The sequence below is a fragment of the Hyaena hyaena genome, unplaced genomic scaffold, assembly GCF_003009895.1.
Source record: "Hyaena hyaena isolate Hyena2069 unplaced genomic scaffold, ASM300989v1 scaffold_116, whole genome shotgun sequence".
Classification (NCBI taxonomy): domain Eukaryota; kingdom Metazoa; phylum Chordata; class Mammalia; order Carnivora; family Hyaenidae; genus Hyaena; species Hyaena hyaena.
The window spans coordinates 1,569,884-1,596,509 of NW_024080748.1; the positions used below are offsets into that span (position 1 = coordinate 1,569,884).

The window sequence follows — 26,626 nt, forward strand, 5'->3', positions numbered from 1 at the left end:
TGTCTCTCTCTCTCTCTCCTGGAAATAAATAAAACATTAAAAAAAAAATTTAAAAAAAAAGAAATTAAGAAGGGTTGGTTAACAGTCTAGGACTACCATAATGCAGTACCTACTCTGAAAAAAGTGCCCCCAAATACAGCTTCTTGGTGTCTTCTGGGCAGTGTATTTTCATAATACAGTGCTGAGTTTTTTGTAAAGGAGCAAATTCCACTGTTCTCTCCCCATTTGTTTTCGGGTCCTCCTCATCCCTTTTTCAGTGTACCTCCCTGTCAAATGCTCAGCATATTCATTTATTACTAAGCCCCTTCGGTCAGTAACCAAGTGAACAAACTCAACCATTCAACAAATACTTACCAAGTACTTTCTATAAACACAGCACTATGTATTAGTGGTTTGGGATATTAACCCTCTTGGGATTATATGCCAGGAAGAGATTTTTAATGGTGGAATTTCACGTGCCGCAGCAGAGAAATCTATTAGAACCACAGCTTCACTGGTGTTCTTCACATCATACTATATAAGCAAGTCACCTATGATACCTCTCTGAAAGGTTAGTCCTGTTGAACACTGATGGAAGTACGCTTGGACAAACTAGAAGGGGAAATAGTGATTTTTTTTTTTGGGGGGGGGGCAAACACTTAGCTATCACTGGAGAGCTGTCAGATCACTTGAAAGTATGTCTCTTTCTTTAAGCTTTAATGGCCCTAAATTTCCTACTGGAGTTTCAAGTTATAATCTGATACTGGCTGTGTGGTCTTAGGTAAATCACTTGACCAGGCTAAGACTGAGTTTCACCCACAGAATGGGGCATCATACAGAGGGAAACGGAGAGGATCAAAACATTGCCGTAATGGAGAAGAAGGAGTGATCCTTGGATTTTGCTTTGGGAAACAAAGAGAACTCCCCATAAGCTCAGGCCTGGGTCTGTGTAGGGGCCCAAGGCAGGCTGCCCCAAGATGGGCCACTTTGGCACAAAGGTTATTTTGAGTTAAAAGTAATCAAAACCTCAGAGATGCAGGAAAACTGAATTGAATTTGTTGATATTAATCTCAGCCACCTTGAATGGGATGGCATTCTGCTATTTGCAGTAAGGTTCTGTATACATCATATTAAATGTGAAAATACTTTGCGAATGTTACGGGACTAAACAAATGTAAGTTCTTGTTAAACTGCTCTTTTATAAAATTCCCACATTTTCTCAATTTGTACACTTACCCTGGTACATCACAGGAATAGTGCCAGTGAAATTCAGCAGGTCTTTCTGGGAACTATCTTTGAACACTGAAAGAAAAATTTAAAAAAGCCCCCAATGTACACTCAAAAGTAGAAAAAACCGTATGAAAGTCTGCGCATGCACATACATACATACAGAAGCACACCTGATTTCCAAGGTTCATCATCTAGGAATCTGTAACTATGTTGACAAGGGGAAATTACTAGATACTGTTTTCTTAGAAAGCCAAGAGGATAGCTGAAAGCACAGAGGGCCTGGATACAGAAATTCCAGGTTCTAGACCTACTTTCCCCACTTAGACACATGTAGCATTTGGTTACTTCAATCTCTTTGACCTTCAGTTTCATTGTCTATAAAATAAAGATAGCCAAGACTACATCATAAAGTTGTTGTAAGGATCAAATGTGATAATGTGAAAACATATTTAAGAAGTTTGGGACTACAGGGGCACCTAGGTAGCCTGGCTGGTTGAGCGTCTGACTTTAGCTTAGGTCATGATCTCGTGGTTTGTAAGATCGAGCCCCATATCAGGCTAGCTGCTGTCAGTGCAGAGCCTCCTTCAGATCCTGTCTCCCTCTCTCTGCCCTTCCCCAGCTTGAGCAAGAGCTCCCTCTCTCTTAAAAATAAATAAACATATAAAAAAAAAGTTTAGGACTATAAAATTCAGGGACATTATCAAATAATTGTCACATATAACAAATCAATTACAATCACTTTCAGATACCAGACTACAACTTTATAATCTTAAGATTTTATAATTTTATAATCTTTAGATGTAATTAAGAAAAAAAATGTTAGCTTTTATTTTTCTTTAAGTTTATTTTGAGAGAGAGAGAGAGAGAAAGAGAGAGTGCCCAGATGCAGGGCAGGGCAGAGAGAGAGGAAAAGAGAGAATCACAAGCTGACAGCACAGAGCCCAATGTGGGCTTGAACTCACTAATCGTGAGATCATGGCTTGAGTGGAAATTAAGAGTCTGTGGCTCAACTGACTGAGTCACCCAGGTGCCTCTGTAACTTTCATTTTGGTTTCACTTTTCTTATTTATTTATGGCTTAAATAAGATATTTTTTTTTATTTTATTTTTTTAATGTTTTATTTATTTCTGAGAGAGAGAGAGAGAGAGACAGCGAGGGAGACAGAGGATCTGAAGCAGGCTCCAGGCTCTGAGCTGTCAGCACAGAGCCCGACACGGGGCTAGAACCTACGAACGGTAAGATCATGACATGAGCCGAAGTTGGACGCTCAACCGACTGAGCCACCCAGGCGCCCCATAAGATATTTTTTAAAGGAGTATACTTGCTCTGATGATCACCAGGTATTATATCTAAGTACTGAATCACTAAATTGTACACCTGAAACTAATATTACATTGTATGTTAACAGGAATTTAAATAAAAAATTTAAAAGAAAAAATACTTTATTGATTTTGTTAATGTTAAAAGTATATATGCTTTTAGAAACCTACTAAGTTACTGAAACATGAACTAAAGTGTAAGACTCAACCATAATTCCTTTACAGAAAGATAGCATATTCCTCTGAAGCCCTTTTTAAAGGTTTTACTTTTAAAAGTTTACTTCATAAACTTTTGGGGTGCCTGGGTGGCTCAGTCAGTGGGTGGCTCGGTCAGTTGAGTGTCCAACTTCAGCTCAGGTCATGATCTCTCATGGTTTGTGGGTTTGAGCTCCACACCAGGCTCTGTGCTGATAGCTCAGAGCCTAAAGCTGGCTGTAGATTCTGTGTCTCCCTTTCTCTCTCTGCCCCTTTACCACTTGCACACACACTCTCTCTCTCTGTCTCTCAAAAATAAACATTAAAGGGGAACCTGGGTGGCTCAGTTGGTTAAGCATCAGACTTCGGCTCAGGTCACAATCTCATGGTTCGTGAGTTCGAGTCTGGCATCCAGCTCTGTGCTGATAGCTTGGAGCCTGGAGCCTGCTTCAGATTCTGTGTCTCCCTCTTTCTCTGCCCCTCCACTGCTCACATTCTGTCTCTCTCTCTCAAAAATAAACTTTTTTTAAAATATGAAACTGTATCACATAGTCTGTTCCGTGAACTTTTTATTTAATTCATTCATTTTTATTCTCTTTTGATTCCTAATGTAAATAACAGAATTGCTATATTTAAGTTTTATTTTGAAATTGTTCTTTTGATTTTATCTTACCTCACAGCTTGGGTTGTAAAAAATATGTAAGATAATATAGATAAAACATGTGGAAACATATCTGGCATTCAACAAAAAGTAGCTGTTATATCCCTTACCCCACGCATTTATGCAGCATGGTAGAATGAGGTGCTGATCAAGATACGCCAGTCACAGATGGGCTAGAATTTAATAATTCCTTCCACATGTGAAATTAGCTATCCCCAAGGAATACTTTAAGAATGCCTCAAAATTTCTAATCTATAAACCTGAATTAGATACATTTCTTGACTCAACTAATTCTAACATAAAACATACCCATGTAGAATAAACAAGTTTTTGAAAACTGTGTGTTTGGACTAATTTGTGGATCTTAAGATCAATTTTGTGAATCTCAAACAGCATTTGTTTTTAAATGAAATGGAATGGAACAGAAAATGTCAGAGTGTGCACAGTATTTCAGTTAGGTGTCTATGGAGTCAGGATATAAAATGCATTAAAAAATTGTTTTAAATGTTTACTTATTTTTGAGAGAGAGAGAGAAACAGAGACAGAGTCTGAGTGGGGGAGGGGCAGAGAGAGAGGGAGACAAAGAATCTGAAGCAGGCTCTAGGCTCTGGGCTGTCAGCACAGAGCCCGATGAGGGGCTCAAACCTACAAACCGTTAAATCATGACCTGAGCTGAAGCCAGACATTCAACCGACTGAGCCACCCAGGGACCCCTAAAATTCATTTTCAAAGCATGGTTTGTGGTCAGAAATTTTAAAAGACAATGAAGTAAAATCTTTCTTCCATAACTATAAGTGGATAAGATAACTAAAACTTTTATTATTATTAATAATTCAGACTCAACCATTTATGTGGTAGGCAGAACCAGGAACCTGTGAATATATTACCTTGCATGGCAAAGAGACATTTTAGATGCAATTAAGTTAAGAATCCTGTGATAGGGAAATTATCCTATATTACTGGAGTAAGCCTAAGCTAATCACTTCGGTCCTTGACAGCAGAGATACAACTATAGAAGAATGGTCAGAGACATGCAACACTGCTAGCTTTGAAGATGGAGGAAAGAGATCACAAGCTAAAGAACGTGGGTAACCTTTAGAAACTAAAAAGGGCAAGGAAGTGGGCGCCTGGGTGGCTCAGTTGGTTAAACGTCCAACTTGGGTTCAGGTCACGATCTTGCGGTCTGCGGGTTCAAGCCCTGCGTCAGGCTCTGTGCTGACAGCTCAGAGCCTGGAGCCTGTTTCAGATTCTGTGTTTCCCTCTCTCTCTGCCCCTCCCCAGCTAGTGCTCTGTCTCTGTGTCAAAAATAAATAAACGTTAAAAAATTAAAAAATAAATAAATAAAATTAAAAAGGCAAGGAGGGACGCCTTGGTGGATCAGTCAGTGGAACATGTGACTCTTGATCTTGAGGTGGTGAGTTCAAGCCCCACCTTGTGTGTAAAGATTACTAAAAGAAATACATAAACTAAAAAAAATTTAGTAATAATAAAGGCAAAGAATTAGATTCTCTGCCAGAGCCTCCAGAACGGAATTAGGACCTGCAAACACTCTGATTTTAGTCTAAACGTCTAACCTAAAGAGACATGTTGGACTTCTAGCCTACAGAACTCTAAGACAGTAAACTTGCGCTTTTTTAAGCTACTAATAAATTTATACTGATTGGTTGTTGTTGTTTGTTTATTTATACTAAAGTATAATTAACACACAATGTTACATTAGTTTCAGATGTACAATATAACGATTCAGCAATTCTACACATTTCTCAGTGCTCATCAAGGTAAATGATCCCCTTTCTCTCTCTTCACCCCTTTCTCTCTTTCACTCATCCAGCCTCCCACCTACCCTCTGGCAACCACCAGTTTGTTTTTTGTATTTAAGCCTGGACATTTTTGCTAACTTGTGATGGCAGCAACAGAAAACTAATACAATATAAGTTGTATTAGCTTAAATTTCCTCAGAAACCACAGTTTGCAAAGTATAGTTCAAAATCAGGGGATAAAGGAGAGAAATGAGAAATTATAATTATGTAGCTCTCTAAGAATAATTAACAATTTACTGTAGTTAATACTAGAGGTTATGACTCTTACCATAGGTGTCCATGGAATATCTGAAATGTGGGAAAAACATATTTACGTTCTTTAGTTCTTCCACAGTTAGATCTCTGAACTTGTACTGAAAAGAGAAAGGTGAGAACAGAGTAAGAACCAAGCTACGAGCAGCAGAGCAATTACAATGAACACTGAACAGAACACCATGTGCTAGGTCCCGGGCTCTGAGTTTTATGAACATGGATAGCATGTGATTTACTCGTTTTAATAATGACCCCATGAAGTAAGTAGCAGGGCTTATGACTAAAAGGTAGAGAATCACAATAACTTGCTGACTTAGACAGTTAAAGACTGAAGCCAGAGCTCAAACTCTGGACCTGGGCCTTGCATCACTAAATCAAACTAAATCTCCGAATACCTCCTGAAAGCTTAAGAAATAGGGCAGGGGCACCACCCCTGACACCGCTGTTTAAGATCCAAGGCTCATTCTTGAATACCTCCCTCAAGGATTGAGACACCTTCAGTTCCCCTCCTAAACCTCCTGGCGCTGCATCCTGGGTTTCAAAGGGAGAACAGACAGCATTCAAGGGCTTGCAGTCAAGTCGAGTGAACCGCCTCCTCATTCATCCAGATGTACTCCCGCAAATACTACCTCAGCAAAAGCATTTAACTTCTTTGAACTGATTTCCTTGTTTGCAAAGAGAAAGAGCCACCTCCTAGACTTGTGCTGGAGATTAAATGAAGGAAAGAAGAAGTATGTTTAGAATCTCTTATCAATCTCAAAATGAATTTGAGGAAACAATTACATCTGCAATAGTATGAAAATGAAAACACTACTTAGAGATAATTTGAATGACAATATGTAAAACTTAGTGTAAAAGGTAAAAAACATTGTTGAAAGAAATTAATGAATATCTAAGTAAAAGAAAACCATCCCTTGTTAATAGATCAGAAGACTTCCTATCGTTAAGATGGCAATATTCCCCAACAGATTCAATAATCAACAATCCTTACCTATACCCCAACTGGCTTTTGTTTGTTTGCAAAAATTTACAAGCCATACTTGAAATTCAAAAAATTAAAAATAGAATTACCCTATGACCTAGCAACTGCACTAGTAGGTATTTATCCAAAGGATACAGGAGTGCTGATTCATAGGGGCACATGCACCCCAATGTTTATAGCAGCACTCTCAACAATAGCCAAATTATGAAAGAGCCCAAATGCTCATCAATTGATGAATGGATAAAGAAGATGTGGTAAATATATACAATGGAATATTACTCAGCCATCAAAAAGAATGAAATCTTGCCATTTGTAACAATGTGGATGGAACTAGAGCGTATTATGCTAAGCAAAATAAGTCAGTCAGAGAAAGACAAATATCATATAATTTCACTCATATGTGGAATTTAAGAAACAAAACAAATGAACATAGGGGAAGGGAAGGAAAAATAAGATAAAAACAAAGAGGGAAGCAAACCATAAGAAACTCTTAAAGGCAGAGAACAAACTGAGGGTTGCTGGTGGGGTGGTGGGTGGGGATAGGCTAAAAGGAAGGCGCTTGTTAGGATGAGCACTGGGTGTCACAAGTAAGTGATGAATCACTGGGTTCTACTCTGGAAACCAATACTACACTGTATGTTAACTAACTTGAATTTAAATAAATTTTTAAGAATTCAGATGGAAATGCAAGAGACAGCATAGCCAAAAACAATCTTGCAAAAGATCAGAAGAGTTGGAGGATGCATACTATAATTAAAAGACTGGCTACAGTAAAAACACAGAAAATAGCAAGTATGGGAAAGGATGTGAAGAAGTCAGAACCCCTGTATATATAAGCCAATGTGCTGGTGGAAAAATGGTACAGCACTTTGGAAAAGTCTGGCAGTCCTTCGAAAGATAAAGCATAGAGCTACTGCATGACCAGCAATTCCGCTGAGGTACATAACCAAGAGGAGTGGAAACAGATGTCCACACAAAACCATGTGCACTATTGTTCAAAGAAGCATTATTTCTAATAGCCAAGAAGTGAAAACAAGCCAAATCTCCATCAACTGATGAATGGATAAATAGAATGTAATAGATCCACAAAATGTAATATTCAGCCATAAAAAGAATAAAGAACTGATACACACTACAACATGGATGAACCTTGAAAACGCTTATGCTAAGTGAAAGAAATCAGACACAAAAGGTCACATATTATATGATTTGTATAAGGAATATCCAGAACAGGAATATCAGTGAAACAGAAAGTAGATTAGTGGGGGACTAGCACTATGGGAGATTAGAAATGGGGATGACTGCCAATGGATCCTGTTTCCTCTCTCTGAGCCTAAGTTTTTCATTTGCAAAAGAGATACGGCTCCACTGCCTACCAACTTCAACAGGTACATATGAACACTTTATGATTAATATATGGAAAAGTGAGATATTAAAACATATACAATAGTAAGTATAGACAGGAAATGATGAACCGACATAAAGCATTTCTAAGTTAAGGAAAGGCCTCCAGCAATAGCTGTCTACAATTTGCATTAGAGTCTAGAACAGTATAGAAAATGAGGGGCAACTGGGTGGCTCAGTCAGTTAAGCGTACAACTTCGGCTCCGGTCATGATCTCACAGTTCGTGGGTTTGAGCCCCAGATCAGGTTCTGTGCTGACAGCTGAGAGCCTGCGGCCTGTTTCAGATTCTGTGCCTCCCTCTCTCTCTGCCCCTCCCCCACTCATGCTCTGTCTCTGTCTCAAAAATAAATAAAACAAAAACAAAAACAAAAAAAAATGAGAGGTAAGGGGGAAGATCATTTTAAGATGGGAAAGAATTTGGCAGAAGAGAAAGCCCATGATTATTAACAACTTGAGAGCAGGAATCATCTCTTCCTCATCTTTGTACCTCCCCACAGCACTTTAGCACAGGGTATGCCTCTGATAAATAAAGGCTGCCTGGCTGGGAGTTAGCAAAGAAGTAGATTTATACGAGTATGAGCCACAGGACTGGGCATTAAAACTAAGAACTGATCAGTATTAAACACAGCAGGGTGAAATGAGTCCCAGATTCAGGGTCCCTGACTCAGCATAAACAAAAGTGAATGGAATCATCCCACAAATGTACAGAAGGTTGCACTGTTGTCAGCTGAAATATTCATTTATTATGAACAAAAACAATTTTTGTTTTGCTTCCGACTGAAAATTATAAGCTGTTCTGTACATCTTTAATGTCCTATGAGAATGTGATTATTAATGGCTGCGTAGGGATATATACCAGAATAGATTTAATTGCAAAACTGCTATAAAAGTTTTCAAAAGAGGGCAAAAGCACTCTTCCTTAGGGCTTGAATACCCAAATGTCACTACTAGTCAAATATGTGATTTGCCTTTTTGACACCTAAATAAACAGTCCTGCTTTATTTTTCCTAAAATTTTTTTTCACATCATTTTTACTATATATGAAACACAGTATCTTCTTAGTGTAATATTAAGACACACATTCTATTACTGTTCCTATATCACCTAAGAGAAGTCTGCATAACATTCTCTAAGGAAATGTGCCTCAGACAATCCCATGTGCTTAAAGGGCAGAGGCATGCCACTAAAGAGGAAAATTGGCCTGTGAGATTCTAAAGCTAAAGCAATTATACTGTCGTAAAAGTCAGTAACACTGAAAACTTGAGAAGTTACTAAAATTTTAGTTTTATCTGCTATACTACAGTATTTTTATTTAGTACACTTATATGTATAAAAAGTGCATAAGAGTATTCTTACAGGACCTATGTTCAAATATAGGACACACTGAGGAATACTTTGTGGCATCATGTCATTAAAAAAAATGTTAACAGGGGGCGCCTGGGTGACTCAGTTGATTAAGCATTCAACTTTATTTCAGCTCAGGTCATGATCACACAGTTCATGGGTTTGAGCCCCGCGTCAGGCTCTGCGCTGACAGTATGGAGCCTGCTTGGGATTCTCTCTCTCTCTCCCTCTGTTCCTCCCGTTAGCTCTCTCTCTCAAAAATAAAAACAAAAACGTTCAAAAAAATGTTAACAGGAAGGTATCTTACAGATCAAGTTCAACCTTACTATTCTATGAGTGAGCAGAGCAAATCTAGGTTAAGTTACCTGTCCAAGGTAATCCAACTACGAATGTGGGAAATAGGAATTGGGGAACCAGATAGTCTTTCTAAACTTAATATTTAAAGCAAATTAAAGAGTATATACACATGTGTATATATATATATATATATACACACACACACACACACACACATATGCATACACAAACATATACACTAATTTTGAAGACTGAACAGCCATGCACCAACTGACACATGACTTAGAATAGTAATGTCTAACAAAACTTTCTGCCATGATGGACAAGATCTATGTGCGACAGATCTAATATAGTAGTGGCTACTGACCATTAAATTGTGGCTGGTGTGACTGAGAAACTCAATTTTTAATTTCATCTAATTTTGACAAAAAGCCGCTTGTGGCTACTGGATACCATACTGGATAGCACAGCCCTCTCCAACACCACTACATCTGTCTGAGTCCTCCTCTCACCCATTCAACTGCCTCCCCTGAATCGTATCTTCACTTTTCTCTGCTTTTGTCTTCTGGTTTTATCATGCATGTGTGTGTGCATCCCTAAACAACACAGTATTTAGTATTTATATTTACTGTTTACCTTTTAATTTTAATTTTGTTGGCTTTATCATAACACAGTTTTGCATATAACCTCCAATTTTCTTCACACAACATCATGTCTCTAAGATTAGTTTGTATTGTTGCATATTGTAGCTCATTCATTTTCAATGCCACATAGTAATGTTTTCGTTGTGTGAATATACAACGAATTATCCTTCCTTCTGTTAATGTACATTTGGTTGTTTCTAATTTTTAGTTAGAACAATTCAGCAAATATCTGTTGCTTCATATACTATGAATTCCCTATGGTAGCCACCTAGATGCAGAGGGGATATAAAACCCTCATAATCAAATTAACAAGGCCAAATTGTTCTTCCAGATGGTTAAATAACCATTTAACCACCAGCAGTGTGGCTGAGGCAAGTTCATCCTCCAAATCATCTGAATTATCTTAATTTATGCTAATCTAACGAGGGAAAAATTATGAAGTTCTTTTTTTCCCTCTCAACTTTAACAGCTCTTCCCACCGAACAATAAATACATCATTTTCCCCTTCTTAAAAAACTTGATCGAGCGGTTCTCTGAGGAGACACAAAGGGTGTAATCGTAAGCATGATACTTCTCTTCCTACAAGATGATACATCTACACCTGTCACAGTAGATAAAATCATCCAAATCAATTAAATAAACATTTCTAATCATGAGGCTTCACAACCTCGCACAGATGTACTAGCTGCCCCAAAAGAGTCAAATCCCACAAAGCGGCGTACGTCTATGGGTTCCGCATGGGGAACCTTTAAGGAAGCATTAAAAATCACTTAACTAGGAAGCTGGTGAAAAGAATATGCATTGGTGGGAAGTCAAAGAGACTGGACCACGAGCCTGCACTAACCTGGAAACTGGAGCTAGTCATGCCCTAGAAACGTAGGTTAGACTTCTGGGTCAGGCCTGCCGCTCAACCCTTTCAACATTAAGAGGATCTCTTCTGGGCCTTCAAGCCCTGTCTTCATTCCTGTATCTACTCAAGACTTTCATTCACTGCGGTGAGGCACAGTGCTAGGGAAGGGCACCAGCACCTTCTCTGCCGTCAGAGTCCACCGCATGAGTAAATAACTGTAAATAAATAATTACTCCACGATGTGATAATCCACACTTCCGAAGGCAAGCAGAGCGAAGGGCGTGATTCTATCTTGCAGGGAGTGACATCTGAGCTGAATCTCAGAAAGGAGTGCAAAGCAAGAAAAAAGGGGCAGGCCGTTTCAGTGGAGAGAAAGGCGTGGTTAAAGGCACAGGCGAGCGCAGGGAGCTGTTTAAGACCCCGAAACGCTGGTGGCGTGAGATCTCACCGAGTGGAGACCAGGAGTTTCGGAGTCGTGGGCAGAGCCACAGCTCGCGCCCCAGAGATGCTCGGCTCCGAAGGGAGAGGCCCGCGGCCTCCCGGGGACCACTCCCCAGAGCCGGCTTCTAGGCAGCCCGCATCCGCTCCAAACGCCGCGACTAGACTGGGAAACCCCACGAGGAGATTGCCCAGTCCCGACACCCCGGACCCCCAGACCCGGCCCGGCGGGCTGCCTGCACCTTGCCCAGGAGCCGTCTGAGACCCTCGCAGTCGAACTCCATGTCCATCCACGTCCCGGACCTAGGCGGCGCGACCCCAGGCCGTGGACCTCCTTCCGTGCCGGTTCCCGGACGGAGGCCGCCGAGGTCCAAGCCTCTCAGAACTGTCCAAGGCCACGCCCCTTCCCAGGCTCGAAAGTCCGCCCGCGTCCAACGCCCAAGCTCAGTGGCCTCTCCTCCAGGGAGTCTAACCAGCTTCCCAACGTGGACCCTGAGCGCCGTCGGAAAGGCGTTAGCGCCCGGGGGGCACAACCCAGCTTGTTGGAAGGAAACTTGGGGACATCTGTAAGGAGAGGAATAGGAAGGACCCGAGGAGAAGCAGTAAAAGGAGGTAGAAGCAACTCGCGCTGTTTTGGAAGAGAGTTTCTGGAAGGGTGTGTTAAATTCAGCAGAGTATCAAGAAAGATCAAGACCAAAAATTGTATTTCGATTTAGGAAGGAAGAGGTAACAGAACTTGAAAAGCAGAATTTCAGGGAGCTAGAAAGGGAAAATGGAGTCAGGAGGAGCTTGTCGAAAAACTGGGAGACGTGAGGGTTGGTGCAGCATTCGGGGAGGAGTTGTTTTTTTTTTTTTTTTTTTTTTTTTTTTTAAGGTGGGGCGCCGTCACTGTTGGTGGTAGAGAGGAAAAAGCTAGGTCGGAAAGAGTTTGAGAACAAGAGAGGAGGTGTATACAGAGAGAAGGCAATTTGCGGCGTGTCTGGTGTCCTTGATTTGTGAACTACTTACCTGCATTATCCCTGGCTTGAGCCACTGGGCTTAAAAAGTCTCAGGAAATAGATCCTGAAACTGTCAGGAGGGTGGGTAAGCAGGGCGGTAATTGTATTTACCGGGAGAGCCAAAGGCAGGAATGCTGTGACTCAATTAGGAGAAGAAAGTAGGGGCTGAACTGGGCATTTATTCATTCAACAAACTTTTGCTCAGCATTGACTACTTGCTAGATATTGTTCTAGGTCCTGGGATAAGGCAGTGAACAAAATAGACAAAAATATCACCTGTCCTAAGGCTATCATTCTTTCATCAGGAGGAGAGCAAAACAATACATATAATAAGTAAATTAGATTGTATGCTGGAAGGTAATCAAGTGTTGTGGGGAATAAATTTTTAAGGGCAGGGTAAGGAGATCAGGGTGGTCTCCTTAACAGGAGAGAGAGTAAGCGTTATATATTAGAGGGCATTCAGAGCAGAGTCCTAAGACAGCGGTGCATTCAAAACAGCAAGGGGGCCAGTGAGGCTGGAGTAGAATGAAGTAAGAGGTGAGGAAACAGTAGTAGGCAAAGTCAGAGAAATAAGGGTGAAGCCACAGATGGTTTAGAGAGGTGATTCTTCCAGTGTGGCCCCCAGACTTACCCTCAGCATCACCTGGAACTTGTAAGAAAGATTCTAAGACCCCATCCCCAGACTTAGAGAATCAGAAACTCGAGAGAAGGGGGATTCAAACAGTTATTACAAACCTAGGTGATTCTAATGCATGGTGAAGTCTGAGAACCGCTTTGGTGCCTTTGTAGACCTTGGTGACTCTTTCTTGTTAATATCCTCCAGCCTGCGCGCATCTGGAACACACCCACACTTAATTAAACAGGTTGGGCTGATTACTCCTTGCAGTGGGAGCGCCGACACTATGGAAAACCAGGGGGACTGCTCAGGAAGGCAGCGTTAGAGGAACCTACCATAGGATTGTAGTATTGGAGCTTTGGGTGACTTTGGGGAGGGTGTGATGACGTGACCTTTCACTTTGGCTTGGTTGCTATGAGAAAGCAGAGACAATTCTGTGATTAGATATCTCAAATATAAGATGGGCAAACTGGAGCAAGGATAAAGCAGTAATTGGTAAAGACGTAACAGTTACTCATTAGCAGAGAGAAGAGGATGCTTGGTATTACATGGGCTGCACCATGACCTTGATTTGTCTCTGCTTAGACAAGATTATGATGTGGCTTTATTTTGTCTCGTTTTATCATGGTCTGAGTGACCCTGTCTGATGTTTGTATTCTGTGAGATTGTTTTATCCACCAGGAGAATAACAGCCTAGCTGTGAGTGCCAGCTTCTAGCAACACCGAGAGCTTTCCTAGCTGAGTCAGACCAGTTCCCAGATGTTAGGGGGCTGCTGTTTTCTTTCTTAGGCTTTTACCCTGAGAGAAAGAGGAAGGCCCTGGAGTATTTTGAACAGAGAAGTGATGTGATCTAAATTTTAAAAGAATAGGTCTGACAGCTGCATTGTGAAGAGACTGTGTGTGGCACAAGAGAGGAAGCCAGAGGACCAGGTAGGAGGTGAGGAAAAGATAAGAAGATGGAAAGATAAGAGGCCTATAAGAGCACTTCACGCAGATCTAACAACCCTTGGAAACAATAGGACTTCCAGGGCCTCTAGGATCTAGTAGATCTTGTCAGAAATCCATGAATCAAGGAAAAGATACCACAGTAGAAATGAGGTTTGAGCAAGGTTCTTCTGTCTTTTTATAAAAGAGCCTTTTATAGAAGACACCTTCCATCCAAACAGCTGATTCTCTTCTGGTTTAGTCATTATGAACAACTTCTTAGTACTGTGAGCACTTAATGCCAGTGTGTGTGTGTGGGGGGGGGGCATCATTTCCTGTTTGGAAGGTACATTGCTAAGAGTTTTATGTGCTTTATCACAGTCAATCTTCACAAAGCTCTATGACCTAGATAGAATCATCTCATTTCTACTGGTGAGGAAATTGAGGTTTAGTGTTGTATTACCTGTTTCCTTGTTTCTGAGATCCTATTGAATAAGAGATGTATTGACAATGTTCCAGGAGAGAAAAGATTATAAAATTAAATACAATTACCTATTTTAACACTTATACCTATTTGAAAAGAGCTAAAATGTGAAAAGGTATGTCCCTGAAAACAGAGGATATATGGTATAATTGGCTCCATTTCACAGTTAGGGAAACCAAGACTCAGGTTAAATTATTGCAGAAGGTGGTGTCAGAGATCATGTCCTAATGTCTGCATTTTACAGCTTCTCTGTGTGTGTGTGAAGTTGTGATGAAATTTTGTGGTTGGTATTCTCTAGGAAACTGGAATTCTGTTCCTGTTGGTACTTAGTCATAAGAGGAAGATCGGGTAGTGCAAACATTGGCTGACTTCTGGGAGGACCCCCTCACATCCAGAAATTGTCAGTGTTAGGTCCTGTAATCTAACCAGGCTGAAACTCACTTTTCCCCAAACACACTGTATCTTCCTTGCTTTGTGGCTTAATGCCTGCCTGGGATATTTTATCATAGCCAACTACTTCCATCTCCTCCCCTCTTTCTGTCCCCAAAGACAGGCAGATAGCTGTCAAATCTCATTTATCTCTGTATTCCCAGTGCCTAGCATGCCTGAATTTATGCATGTCTTCATTCTTCTAGTATTTGGTAAGTTGGCTGAATGAATGAAAGTCTAGGGTAACCACAGCCATAGGGAGAAGATAGGATACTGTACTAGTCTTCAGCCTTATTTGAGTTTCAGACTTAAAAAAAAAATCTGTTGAAAGATACAGATTTGTACCCAGGAAAATGTAAATGCCAACATATGCGATCCATTTTGTGTCAATTTCAGGAATGTTCATGAATTCACTGAAGCCCGTTCCTGGATCCTAGTTTAAGAAACTCAAATGTAGTTGGTGTGAGCATAATTTGCTACAACCTTTGAGCGAAGTAATGTGATATACCTTTGACTCTGTAACCTGATGTTGGGAAATTTGTCTTAGAGAAAAAAAAAGTACCCAAGATACACGTAAGAAAATGTTAATTATATTAAAAGGAAAAAAGAAGATCCCCAAACTAAGAAAAGAGAGAAGTGTAGATTCTGCATCTTTGTTTGCAGCTGGAGAAAAATCACAAGAATGGCTTGTTTAAAATTAGATTTTTTTTTCTTGGTGCTCTGCTTCTGATCTCTATTTATACCCTTTGCTTTCATAGTTATTGGTCCTGACAGACATACTGTTCAGGGATGAAACCCTGGTATTCTAAATATCAGACGCATGTATCCTTTTATTTTTTTTTTAATTTTTCTTTTTTAATGTTTATTTATTTCTGAGAGAGAGAGAGAGAAACAGCATGAGCAGGGGAGGGTCAGAGAGATAGGGAGTTACAGAATCTGAAGCAGGCTCCAGGCTCTGAGCTAGCCGTCAGCACAGAGCCCGACGTGGGGCTCAAACCCACAAACCATGAGATCATGACCTGAGCCCAAGTCAGACGCTTAACCAACTGAGCCACCCAGGCACCCCAGATGGATGATTCCTTATCATTTACTTCGATTTCCCCCATTTTTAAATTGTGATAAATACACATAAAAGATGATTTACTCTCTTAACCATTTTAAAGTATACAGTTCAGTGGTATTAAATGCATTCATAATATTGCCCAGCCATCACTACTGTTCATCTCCATAATGCTTTTTATCTCCACAACTCTATATCCATTAAATAATATCTTTCCATTCTTCCCTCTCATTCTATTTTCTATCTCTGTGATTTTGACTTCTCTAAGTACCTCACTAATAGAATAGACAGCCTAGAAAGAAATCCTTGCATACGTAGTCATATGATTTTTGACAAGAGTGCCAAGACCATTCAATGGGGGAAAGGACAGTCTTTTCAACAAATGATGCTGGGAAAACTGGATGTCCATGTGCAAGAATGAATTGGACCCTTATTTGGGGCACTTGGGGGCTCATTCGGTTCAGTATCCATCTCTTGACTTCGGCTCAGGTCATGATCTTCTCACAGTCATGAGATTGAGCCCTGCAGTCAGACTCTGTGCTGAGCATGGAGCTTGCTTGGGATTCTCTCTCTTTAGCTCTCTGCCCCTTCTTTCCTCCTTCGTATACTTTCTCTTTCTCTCAAAGTAAATAAACCTAAAAAAAAAAAAGAAAAAAGAATGAATTGGACCCTTATCTAACACCATATACAAAAGTGAACTCAAAATGGATCAAAGACCTGAATGTAACACCTAAAACAATAAAACTCTTGGAGGAAAACATTGGGGAAAAAAACTTAATGACATTGGATTTGACAGTGATTTCTTGGCTGTGACACCAAAGGCATAGGCAACAAAGGAAAAAATAGGCAACTTGGACCTCATGAAAAATTTGTAAAATGGGTGCATCAAAAGCCAGTATCTTTTACTTAGATGCATGGAACTTTTGTTGTTCATTGGCCTGCATCTCAGGCGATCCTTCCACAGACATCCTCCGTCGTTGGTGGCTCTATTTCTTAAGAAAAGAAATTGTAATCTTTCTTTCCTAAACTAGTTATTTTCTTGTAAGGATTTTATATGGCCTCTCTGTTTTCATACTCTATCTGGTCTGGCATACCCTTTTTGTTATCTTGCTGCTTTACCGGTTAACAAGTAAAAAAACTGGCAATGCTCTAAGAAATTGTTGAAGGAATTTTGTTTAGCAATTACAGCATGGTTTATGGTGGTAAAAAAATTGGAGAAACCGAAATATACATTGTGCCAGCTATGAAGATATTGCCCTTCAGCTCCGAGTCCACCGAGTCCACCATTCACAGCTTGCTCTGTTGTAAGAGAGCCGGACCTTGTAAACATTTTTTCCTTGCTAGTGGGCATGATACTAAGTTTTGTCAATAGAGAGCCTTGGGGGGATATTGTAGGAGGAAGAAACTTCTCTTCCTGGTTCCAGTGTGCTTGTGTTCTTTTGCTGTGTGGCTGCCGGTGGCACATAGGGGCTATCCAGTGGTGCTCACCCCTGTTGAGTTTCAATGGCGTCTCTATGGACTGTTTTCCATTGAGTTTCCATGGTACCCCTGACACTGAAACAGTTTGCCACTGAGTTCTACCACCAGCACCCCACACGGTGGCTCCCTGGTGTATTCTGCTGGCAGACCCAGAAGCTAGATTGTCAGCAGTGATCAGTAAATCTCCCAGAACCCCCTCTGGAGACTTCCTGGCCAATTCCACCAGCACCTAGGGTCGTTGTCTAATTGTCGGGTCTGGCCTACAGCCTACTGGATTTCTCTACCACCCGGTTGGTCATGGCCACCCCTTATTCAACAAGTTTTGGATCTCAGCCCTGGAGGTGAGCAACTCTTCCAAGTTTGTTTCTTCCTTGGGTGCTTTGCCTCAGCCCTAGATGTGGTAGCTGCTCCTTAGATATGCTATTTCTGTATTATGTGGAGCTTTCTACCTTTTTCTTAGTTAATAATTCTTTTTATTAAACTTTCTCTGTTGAATTTACTATGTAGTTTCTGTCTCTTGACTTACCTATTCATCATGAGGAGAAAGAGGAAATAAATGTGGAGTATTATGCAGGAATTAAAAAAAGATAAGTTAGACTTCTGCTTCAGCCTAAGGACCAACTGCTACAGGAGTTGCCGTCTCTCCATAAACAAGTAGAAAAGTGCACGAAATCTATGAGACAATTGTTTTCAGATCTTGCTTAAGAAGCTGCACAAGACAGTAAACTTTGAGAGACAAGAAATAAAGGAGATGAGCCTTACAGTTGCCCCAGCCTACTGCCTGGAAGCAGTTTTCAGATTCTAGCACAGTGGGGTTACCTAAACCAAGACTAGTCTTGCTGAGTTGTAAAGAAAGATACCAGGGTACAAAGGAGGCCAGAGTGCCAGAAATTTGCAGGATGGAAAGGAGGAGTTCCACAGAGAGAGAACTCTGGAGATCTCCATAGGGGTCCTTGTAAGTCTTTGGCTGAGTTGGTGCATAGAGAGGCTAAAACTCCATGAGGCAGGGTAAGAACCACCCAGAAACAGCAGCCAAACACTTCTGGGAGCTCTCAAAAGTGCTAGGCATTGTGGACAATTCCACAGCATCGTAGAGAACACTCAGGGGGCATTAGAGGGGTGGTAGCTCATTAGTGGGGATAATTACCCCCGGGGTAAAAGCTGCCCTTTGTCCACCATAACTAAGCTTAAAACAAGTCTCAGAAGAATCAAACTGATCCCAAGCATCCCAGAAGAAGGTCCCACACTACTGAAAAGAAGGAAATGAAGTCCAGCACACGGCCCTGTAAAATTCACCATGTTGAACATGCAACCAAAAGTTACCAGGCATTTAAAGAAGCAGAAAAGTATCCCCCATAATGAAAAGACAAAAACCAACCATCAAAACAACCCCAGAAATGACAGATGATAGATTCGCAGGTGGAGTCCCTAAAATGTTTATTAGCAATCTTATAAAAATCCTCAAGGATATAAAGGGAAACATGAACATGATATGGAGAAACATGAAAACTTTTTAAAAGACACACATTGAAGACATGAAAAATACAGCATCAGATGAAAAATGTACCGTATGGGGTTCACAGAAGATTAAGACACTGTAGGGGAAAAAAAATGAATGAACTTGGAAAAGATAGCAATGGAAACTATCCAACATGAAACACAAAGAGAAACAAAGACTCAAAAATGAACAGAGTACCAGCAAGCCCTGGGACACGTTTGTCCTGGTTACTGATCTCCTAGACACGTACCGGAGGTCACAGAGGGGAAAAGGGAGGCAGAAAAACTATTCGAAGAAGTATTAGCCAAATATTTTTCCAATCTGATGAAGACCATTAAACCCACAGTTCTAAGAAGCTCATTGAACCCCAGATAGAAGAAACTTGTGGAAAATTACATAGTCAGATCGAAGTAAAATTGTTGAAAACTGGTGATAAAGTCTTTTTAACAGGCACTTACCGTGTGATTCAAATACCCCTCCTGGGTATATACCTTTGAGAAACTTATGTTCGCACACAAAAAACTCCACAAATATTTATAACATCTCTATTCATAATAACCCCAAACTGGAAACATTCCAAATGTTCTTTGACAGGTAAATTGATGAACTGCTATGTCCATGTAATGGAATATATGTTCACTCAATAAAACAGGACAAACTACTGCACAACATGGATGAATCTCAAAAGCATTGTGTTCAGTGAAAGAAGCCAGTGAATGAGCTTATAATTCTCTTTACGTGAAGTTCTGGAAAATGCAAAAGCAGATCGATGGTTTCTGAGGGGCAAGGAGTTAAGGGGGAGGAGACCAATTGCAAAAGAATACAGAGAAATTGTTGAGATGGTTGAAATTTTTTCTCTGCTGATTGTGGTGGTAGTTACAAGATTGACATGTTTTTCAAAACTCCTCAACTGCACACTAAAAAGGAGTGTATTTTATCATGTGTGATTTATGCTTCAATAAAGCTTATTATTACAAAAAAAAAGAATGTGGTTAGATTTTTCTTTTTTTTTAATCCATTGACCCAAGAGGCTGTTCATGATGTATTATTGTTAACAGGAGAAAAGCAAGTTGCACGGTAGCATAGGTAATTTGATCACCTTCAATAAAGTAACACTGAACAAAACCCCTCTATATCCCTCTGCATGTGTACTGATGTTTGCAAGCTCATGGAGGATTCTTTGGCAGAAGGGTACACACCAGGCTTGGGTACATTATGGGGATGGGATTTGAGGGGGAAAAAAGAGGGAGGTTGTTAAATTTGTCTTATATATCTTTGGGTGGTTCCATGTTTTACAATGAGCACCTGTTATTTTTGTAATTTTAAACAGTAATGAAAATAAAGAGGATATCAAAGTAATAAATAGGGAGGTGTGTCTGTAGGAAGAATTCTGATGGAGAGAAGGGTCCATTGTGACAGTACAGGGAGGTCAAAGGGATGAAGATGAGGTCATTAGACTGGACAAAAAGATCTTTGGTAACCTCTGAGAGCATCTAAGTAGTGGCGTGGGGGCCAGAAGACAATGTGATATATGGAGGAAAGGGGGAGATTGGGAAGAAAGGCTTTGAGTGTGGGCCACTTGTTTAAAAAGTTTGGTCATAAAAGGAAATTAAGAAACAAGTTAGGAAGGAGCAGTAGCATCAGTTGGAGGCTTTTATGAGAAAAGGACAAGGATACTTGTGGCTTTTTGAAGGCCAAGAGAAGAGAACCAGCAGAGAGTTATTGACCAAAGGTATTGAAGAATGGTATAAAATGGTGGTGACAGAGCCCTTGAGATGATGAGGGCTTTGCAGTGACAGAAATAAGAAATGACTCACTTCCTAGAATGCATTTATTCCATTCCCAGCTGTCATAGACCTAGGAACACACCCTACCCAATCCCTGCCTGTAGTCGAAGGAGCCCAGCTTCCTAATAGGTAGCTGGGCCCTGAGTCCTGGCCTTGATACAGAGCATCAGCGGTGTCCTAGTGCAAGTCACTTGGGCTCTCTCTGCTTAAGTCTTCTGACTAGTAAAATAAAAAAAATTGATAATAATCCTGTTTGCTGTGAGAGAATACATACAAAAAGTTGAGTTTGCTACTCAGCCACCGGTCTGGGGGCAGTATCTCTGACATGTGATGAGTCTGGGCCATGTGACCAATGATGTCACAATGGCCTACTAGACTCCAACTTCTCCACTAGGGTGTTGCGGATCCTTTGAAGCCAAGGACTGGAACGGACATGCAAGACCTCTACCAACTGAGGGTTTTATGAGCACACTCCCTTGCCAAGATCTTGGTGAATAGCCTTTCACTGTGCAATTGTGTCTTAGACATTGTTTTACTTGTTATCATGATCGTGCTTAGCTGGATGCTTTTTGTTGGACTTGCATGTTACATGGGCACATTTCCAGAGTCCATGGTAAGTAATGACCCTGCCTGTGAATCCCTGGTAGTAGGTAGTCAGTCCTGGCTCTGACTCACCCTCCCAGCCAGGGTTTCTGACCAAGTGGGAAAGATAGTTGAGGCCTCATCACTAATTAGAGGTCAGGGTGGAGTGGGAACAAAGTTAGTGTCTCGGGCTACTTCCCAACCCATTGGGATATCCTTAAGTTCCACCCACTCCTTGAGTACATAACATTACTTATTTCAAATTTATAAGGGGTTTGCTGGAGACAGTGGATTTCAAGCAAAGTAGATCAGTGGTCACTGGCTAGAAAGGGAAGGTGGGCATTGGTGGGACCTCCCAACAGCCACAGTCACATACAGAGGCAATTACCTACTAGGCCAACAAGTAGAACCGCTTCTTTAAATTTCTTTCTGACTCAGCCTCCAACTCTGAGGTGGAACGAGAAGTGGCCTATTCAGGACAACAAGACACGCCTGAGGAGCCTGACTTTGGATGAAGAACCACAACTATGAGTGAGTGGTCAGGTCTGCTGGACTCAATTCCTCCCTTTCCAGAGAACGTGACAACCCCTTGAAATCTCAGTGGGGAGTTTATATTCCCCTGGGAAACAATAAACTGCTGAAAGGGAAGTGGTTTGAGATATATGGTGGGGAAAGAGAATTTAGTGGCCACCGCTTTGGACAGCAGGCCAAGGCTCAAAGATTTGTTAAGCGCATTTCATTGCTATTCTTTCCAAAGACTGTTCCCGTCTATTAACTTATTTTCTCACAAATTCTGTAATAAGTTGGGCCAACATTTTTAGCGCCCCTTTTGGCAGATCCCAAGACTTGAGTTCAAGTCCTAACTTTGCAACTCACTAGCTATGTGACCTTGGGAAGGTTTACTGTCTCTAAACCTCAGTTTCTTCATCTGTATAACGGAGATATCTCAGTATCTTACTATTTTTGCAAGAATTCAATCCGGGAATTCATGTAAGGCATTTGATGCAAAGCATTTACTAAATGCCAACTTAACAACTAAGCAAAATAATGACCCAGTCCACAAAGATTTACTGGTGACGATAACCTCAACTATTTACCCAAGGCCATGCAAATCAACCCCTTTGAGAAACTGGGATGCAAGGCTAGTGCTCTGGACTTAATAGCCTCTTGCGCTCATTCCGCTAGATCGGCCTGCCTTTAGGAAACATGAACAGCAGTATCCTGTTAGCAGACATCCCATGGGTTTCTCCTCTCCCACTCCCTTTTACTCAGATCTGTTTTTGTTTTTTTTGTTTTTTTTTAATGTTTTATTTATTTCTAGGAGAGAGAGAGACAGCGTGAGCAGGGGAGGGTCAGAGAGAGAGGGAGTCACAGACTGAAACAGGCTCCAGGCTCCGAGCTGGCAGTCAGCACAGAGCCCGACGCGGGGCTCGAACCCACGAACCGCGAGATCATGACCTAAGTGAAAGTCGGACGCTTAACCGACTAAGCCACCCAGGCGCCCCGATCAGATCTGTTTTTTCAAAAGTGTTCCCATCGTTGAAGAAACTTTACTCTGAGAATCTTAGTAATAAACCAATTACAGGAGCAGGTTTTCTGGGAAGCTACTCTGGAAAGCAGCAGAATTAAGTCCCAACCCCAGGTACACTGAGAGCAGGGTATGAGGGGTTTTTCCACCACCAGTGGCCCCAGAATTTCTATGCAGGTGTTGACCCAGCTCGGTCAGACCATGATTGAGGTGAGGATGTAGACAGAGGCCCTGGGCACTTGCTTAGCTGAGCCACTGCCACCCTGATCCTGACCAAGCCACCGGAAATGTTCTGTGCCTCGGTTCTCCAGCTGTGGAATGAGCAGAACAGCCTATCTTCCTCCTCTTCCCTTTCCAGGGAAGGGAACACTATATGATGAGGGTTTATCTGTGGTGTTTCACAAAATGCAAGATTGTTTTGTGTGTGTGAATAGCCTAACAATAGTATATAAAGTAATTGCTCATCGCATACCTAGCCAATCCTCCAAATTAATCCAGGATATTTTTTGTTTTGTTTTGTTTGTTTGTATAGCATGCTTTTTGCATCTGATTACATGAAAGCAATAGTTATATTTTGACAGGTGATGAATTGACAAAGTTCTGATGCCAGCTGCATCCTAACCATGTAGAGTCACCAGAGAACTGGGCCCCCAAACACTAGGCATCCTGGCCAATTGTCCCATAGTCACTCACTCTGATGGGTCCCTCCAAGGTCACAGGAGCTGATGTCACAATTGGTGTCTGAGCTCTGCCCCCTAAAATGCCCATGGTCAGCCATTTCAGTTCAGACTAGACCACGAAGCTCTTCAGCCAGGAGCTGTCATGCTGGGCGATCCACCCTCCGGTCTGGAATGAAGACAGCCCAGTTCCCAGGACACTAGGAATAGAACACACCTTGCAGAACCACCTGTTTCCCCCAGCACATACCATCAGCTGAGCAGGAAGCCCCACAATGATTGTTGTCTTATGGCTGCTTCTCATTGCAGGAACCATGTGGAAAGGATATAAGTATCCCCCCGGAGGGGTAAGTGTGCTTTTAAACTTTGTTCTCTCTTCCTACTTTGAAATTTATTCCCCCAGATCAATGACCGAAGCATCAAAATCCAACTCTAGTAACTTTAGAAACAAATAGTCTCCTCTTTATTAAGAAAGTGGTTGTAGCTCCCCTACTTCTGTTGTTGCTCACAGAGCATTCCCTGTGTCTTTCATGTCTGTCTTTTATACATATTTTCCTAAGAATCTTTGCTGTTACATTTTTCAGTTTCATATAACCTGGCGGTATAGAGGTAATGACTCAGGCAAAGCTGCCTGACATGAGTGACCTCGTCTTGTGCTCAGGGGCCGTTTCATGGGATCGGTCTTAAGTCCCATTTTTTAAATTAGCCCTGACCAGTTGATTTAAAATCCACACTTAACTCTCCTTCATAAAGTAAAGGGTGGTCTATAAAATGGCTCTGGTGCTAAAAATCTTCTCTCTTCCTGTTAGACCTTGGATATTTGTCCTTCCTCTACCTCTTGTCACCTCCCACATGACTAAGCCCTCCCCGGCAGCTGGGATCAGAGACATTAAGAGACGGAATTGGACAAAACCACCTCTGCCTGTACTCGGCAAGGAAGGCGGTTACCTCCGCCCCACACTCTCACTCTAGCAAACACTAGAGTAAGGCCCGCCTGACATACGTTTTTCCTCCCAGATCCCGGTGGAAGTAAGCAAAGATGATCCTGGTGAAGTCATGCAGCTCTGAAGCTCACCTGACCAGCTGTACAGTTCCTGTTGTTGGTTTCGCATAAAGTAATTGCACCTTATTTTGTCACATTTTATGTAAAAAGTTACTGTACTTTTTAAGGGGAAGAGCTGGTATTCCGTTAGCTCAAAATAGGGAGATGGGGGGGGGCGGTAGTTGGGTTAGACGAATATGATTGGGTCCCCTCTGTTTCAGTCTCTAAGACTGACATTAAGACTAAGATACCTAGTTCAGTTTGCCCCCTAATTCTGTACCCTTAAGGATAGAAATTCTCTAAAGCTCCTTAGACCTAGTTCCCAGGTATAGTCTTTCCCCCATGTCCAGGTTCCAGGGTCCAAAATACGTTACAGAAAAGGCTAGAGATTGCAGCAGCTTTAAACCAAAAGTATCTTTTGGGGATACTTCTCTGTGGCCTTTTCATAGCTGTTATCAAGAACTGAAGGCTTACACTGTGTGGGGAAGGAACGTCATTTCAATATGGGGTGCTAGATGCTAAATTAAACATTATTTTAATTGTTATAATAAGCTTCTGAATTGGGCACGAGCTCCATTTAACAAACTGGCACAAATGAAGTTGAAAGGCTCAAGTATCTTGCCAACTGCACAGCTCTGGGTTGGAGTCAGGATCAAGACCCAGGCCTTCTCCTTGACATGCCTTCACGTGCCAAGGAAAAGAGCCAAACCTAAAACTGGACTATCCAAGATCTTGGCTATCTCTTGGCTCAAGTGCCCCCTTCACCTGAATAGCCAAGAAGGTGCCTGATACTTCTTTTAGCAGTAACCGCTCATACAGGACAGCGTGCATAGAAACAAAAGCCCAGTGCTCAGTTCTCAACATGATGCAGTTTGAGACCGAGTATGGAAGCCTAAGTGTAAGACCCATGCAATTAATCTGGGTATTTCAGCCCTAGGATATTCCTCATAAGCCTCTCTAGAGGTGGTTTGGAATTTTCTGATCTTAAGAGGGGGGAGTGTGTGTGCTGGGGGGTGAAGAGCCCAACAAGAGCAAGTGCTTTTAAAATAAACTGTATGGAACTTTTCCCATTCTGCGGCTGCTTGGGGATGACCCATAATTCCATCATTCAGATGTGCATCCCTACCACCAAAGTACATCTTTTTAGTTATGTAGGTTAACATTTTGTTGACTATTTAGCACACATTTGCTAAACTATTTTTAAGTGGCCCTGTGCACTGAATGGATTGCCTTTTTATTTTTTATGGAAAGAACAGTGAATTCAGAATCCATAAGCAACACTGTATAATCCTGAATCTAGGATACTATCTCTTAAAAAAAATTGTTTTAATGTTTCATTTATTTTTGAGAGAAAGAGAGAGAGAGTGCAAGCAGGTGAGGGGCAGAGAGAGAGGGAGACACAAAATCTGAAGCAGGTTCCGAGCAGTCAGCACAGAGCCTGATGCAGGGCTTGAACTCAGAAAGCTGTGAGATCATGACCTGAGCCGGAGTCAGACACTTAACTGACGGAGCCACCCAGGCGCCCCTAGGATACTATCTCTTATAATACTTCTTATATGACCTAGACTCAACATATCCCATCGAGCTAAGTGCCTACATGTTCTGGCTCCATGGCTATACCCAGTTGCCTCCTGTATATCCCAAAGGACTCATCTTCTGTTATTTCAGGCTCTTTTTATTATAGGGGATCAGAACCTGCTCATTTTCTTGAAAAGAGGAACTATATACCCAGGCCTTCTTCCCTCTGGTTCCCTGAATATGCCTCCAAACAGTTCTCAAACCTTCAGAATAGCTCTCTTAAGCTGGTGGGGGGTGGGGAGATGTGTCCGTTGTGGGAGTTGAGCAGAGGTCAGTGTGTCAGGGAGAATGAACAGAGGTGTGTGTGTGTGTGTGTGTGTGTGTGTAAGGAGGCAAACCCCATCTCAAGTCTGAGAAGTCTATTGGGGTTTCTAACTAGAAAAATGGTTCAGGGCGATGAAAGAAGGAATATCTGAGTTTAGGTAAATAAATGCAAACCAGTGAAAATATCAATAAAATATTTTTAATGCCTACAATTTCTTTTATACATAAATTGCAAAACTTTCACCTGTATATGCAAAAGTAGAT

The 26,626-nt window shown here is 41.4% G+C and overlaps 1 protein-coding gene and 1 long non-coding RNA gene across 11 annotated transcripts in view; one reads left to right on the top strand and one right to left on the bottom strand.

Annotated features, from left to right (window-relative positions):
- The window catches only part of UEVLD (UEV and lactate/malate dehyrogenase domains), a 47,444-nt gene extending 35,643 nt beyond the window's left edge, over window positions 1-11,801 (bottom strand). For 3 of the 7 annotated variants that reach the window (XM_039236785.1, XM_039236782.1, XM_039236788.1), the window contains exons 1-3: window positions 11,659-11,801; window positions 5,473-5,557; window positions 1,216-1,281 (exon numbers count right to left, since the gene is read on the bottom strand). In XM_039236785.1, coding sequence (XP_039092716.1) covers window positions 1,216-1,281; window positions 5,473-5,557; window positions 11,659-11,706 — 199 coding nt within the window. In that variant the 5' untranslated portion in view covers window positions 11,707-11,801. Of the gene's footprint in view, window positions 1-1,215; window positions 1,282-5,472; window positions 5,558-10,972; window positions 11,194-11,658 lie in introns of those variants that run through there. The other 4 variants (XM_039236783.1, XM_039236784.1, XM_039236786.1 and 1 more) reach the window with 4 other exon arrangements.
- Window positions 11,802-11,857: 56 nt separating this feature from the next.
- LOC120234798 lies at window positions 11,858-24,607 on the top strand. 4 transcript variants are annotated; one of them, XR_005529198.1, is made up of 5 exons: window positions 11,858-12,028; window positions 21,086-21,304; window positions 21,712-21,804; window positions 23,788-23,825; window positions 24,496-24,607. It is a non-coding gene; the product is annotated as an uncharacterized LOC120234798 (long non-coding RNA). The 4 variants fall into 4 exon arrangements; XR_005529200.1 differs by lacking the exon at window positions 11,858-12,028 and adding an exon at window positions 12,127-12,142; XR_005529201.1 differs by lacking the exon at window positions 11,858-12,028 and adding an exon at window positions 20,366-20,380.
- The last annotated feature ends 2,019 nt before the right edge of the window (window positions 24,608-26,626 follow it).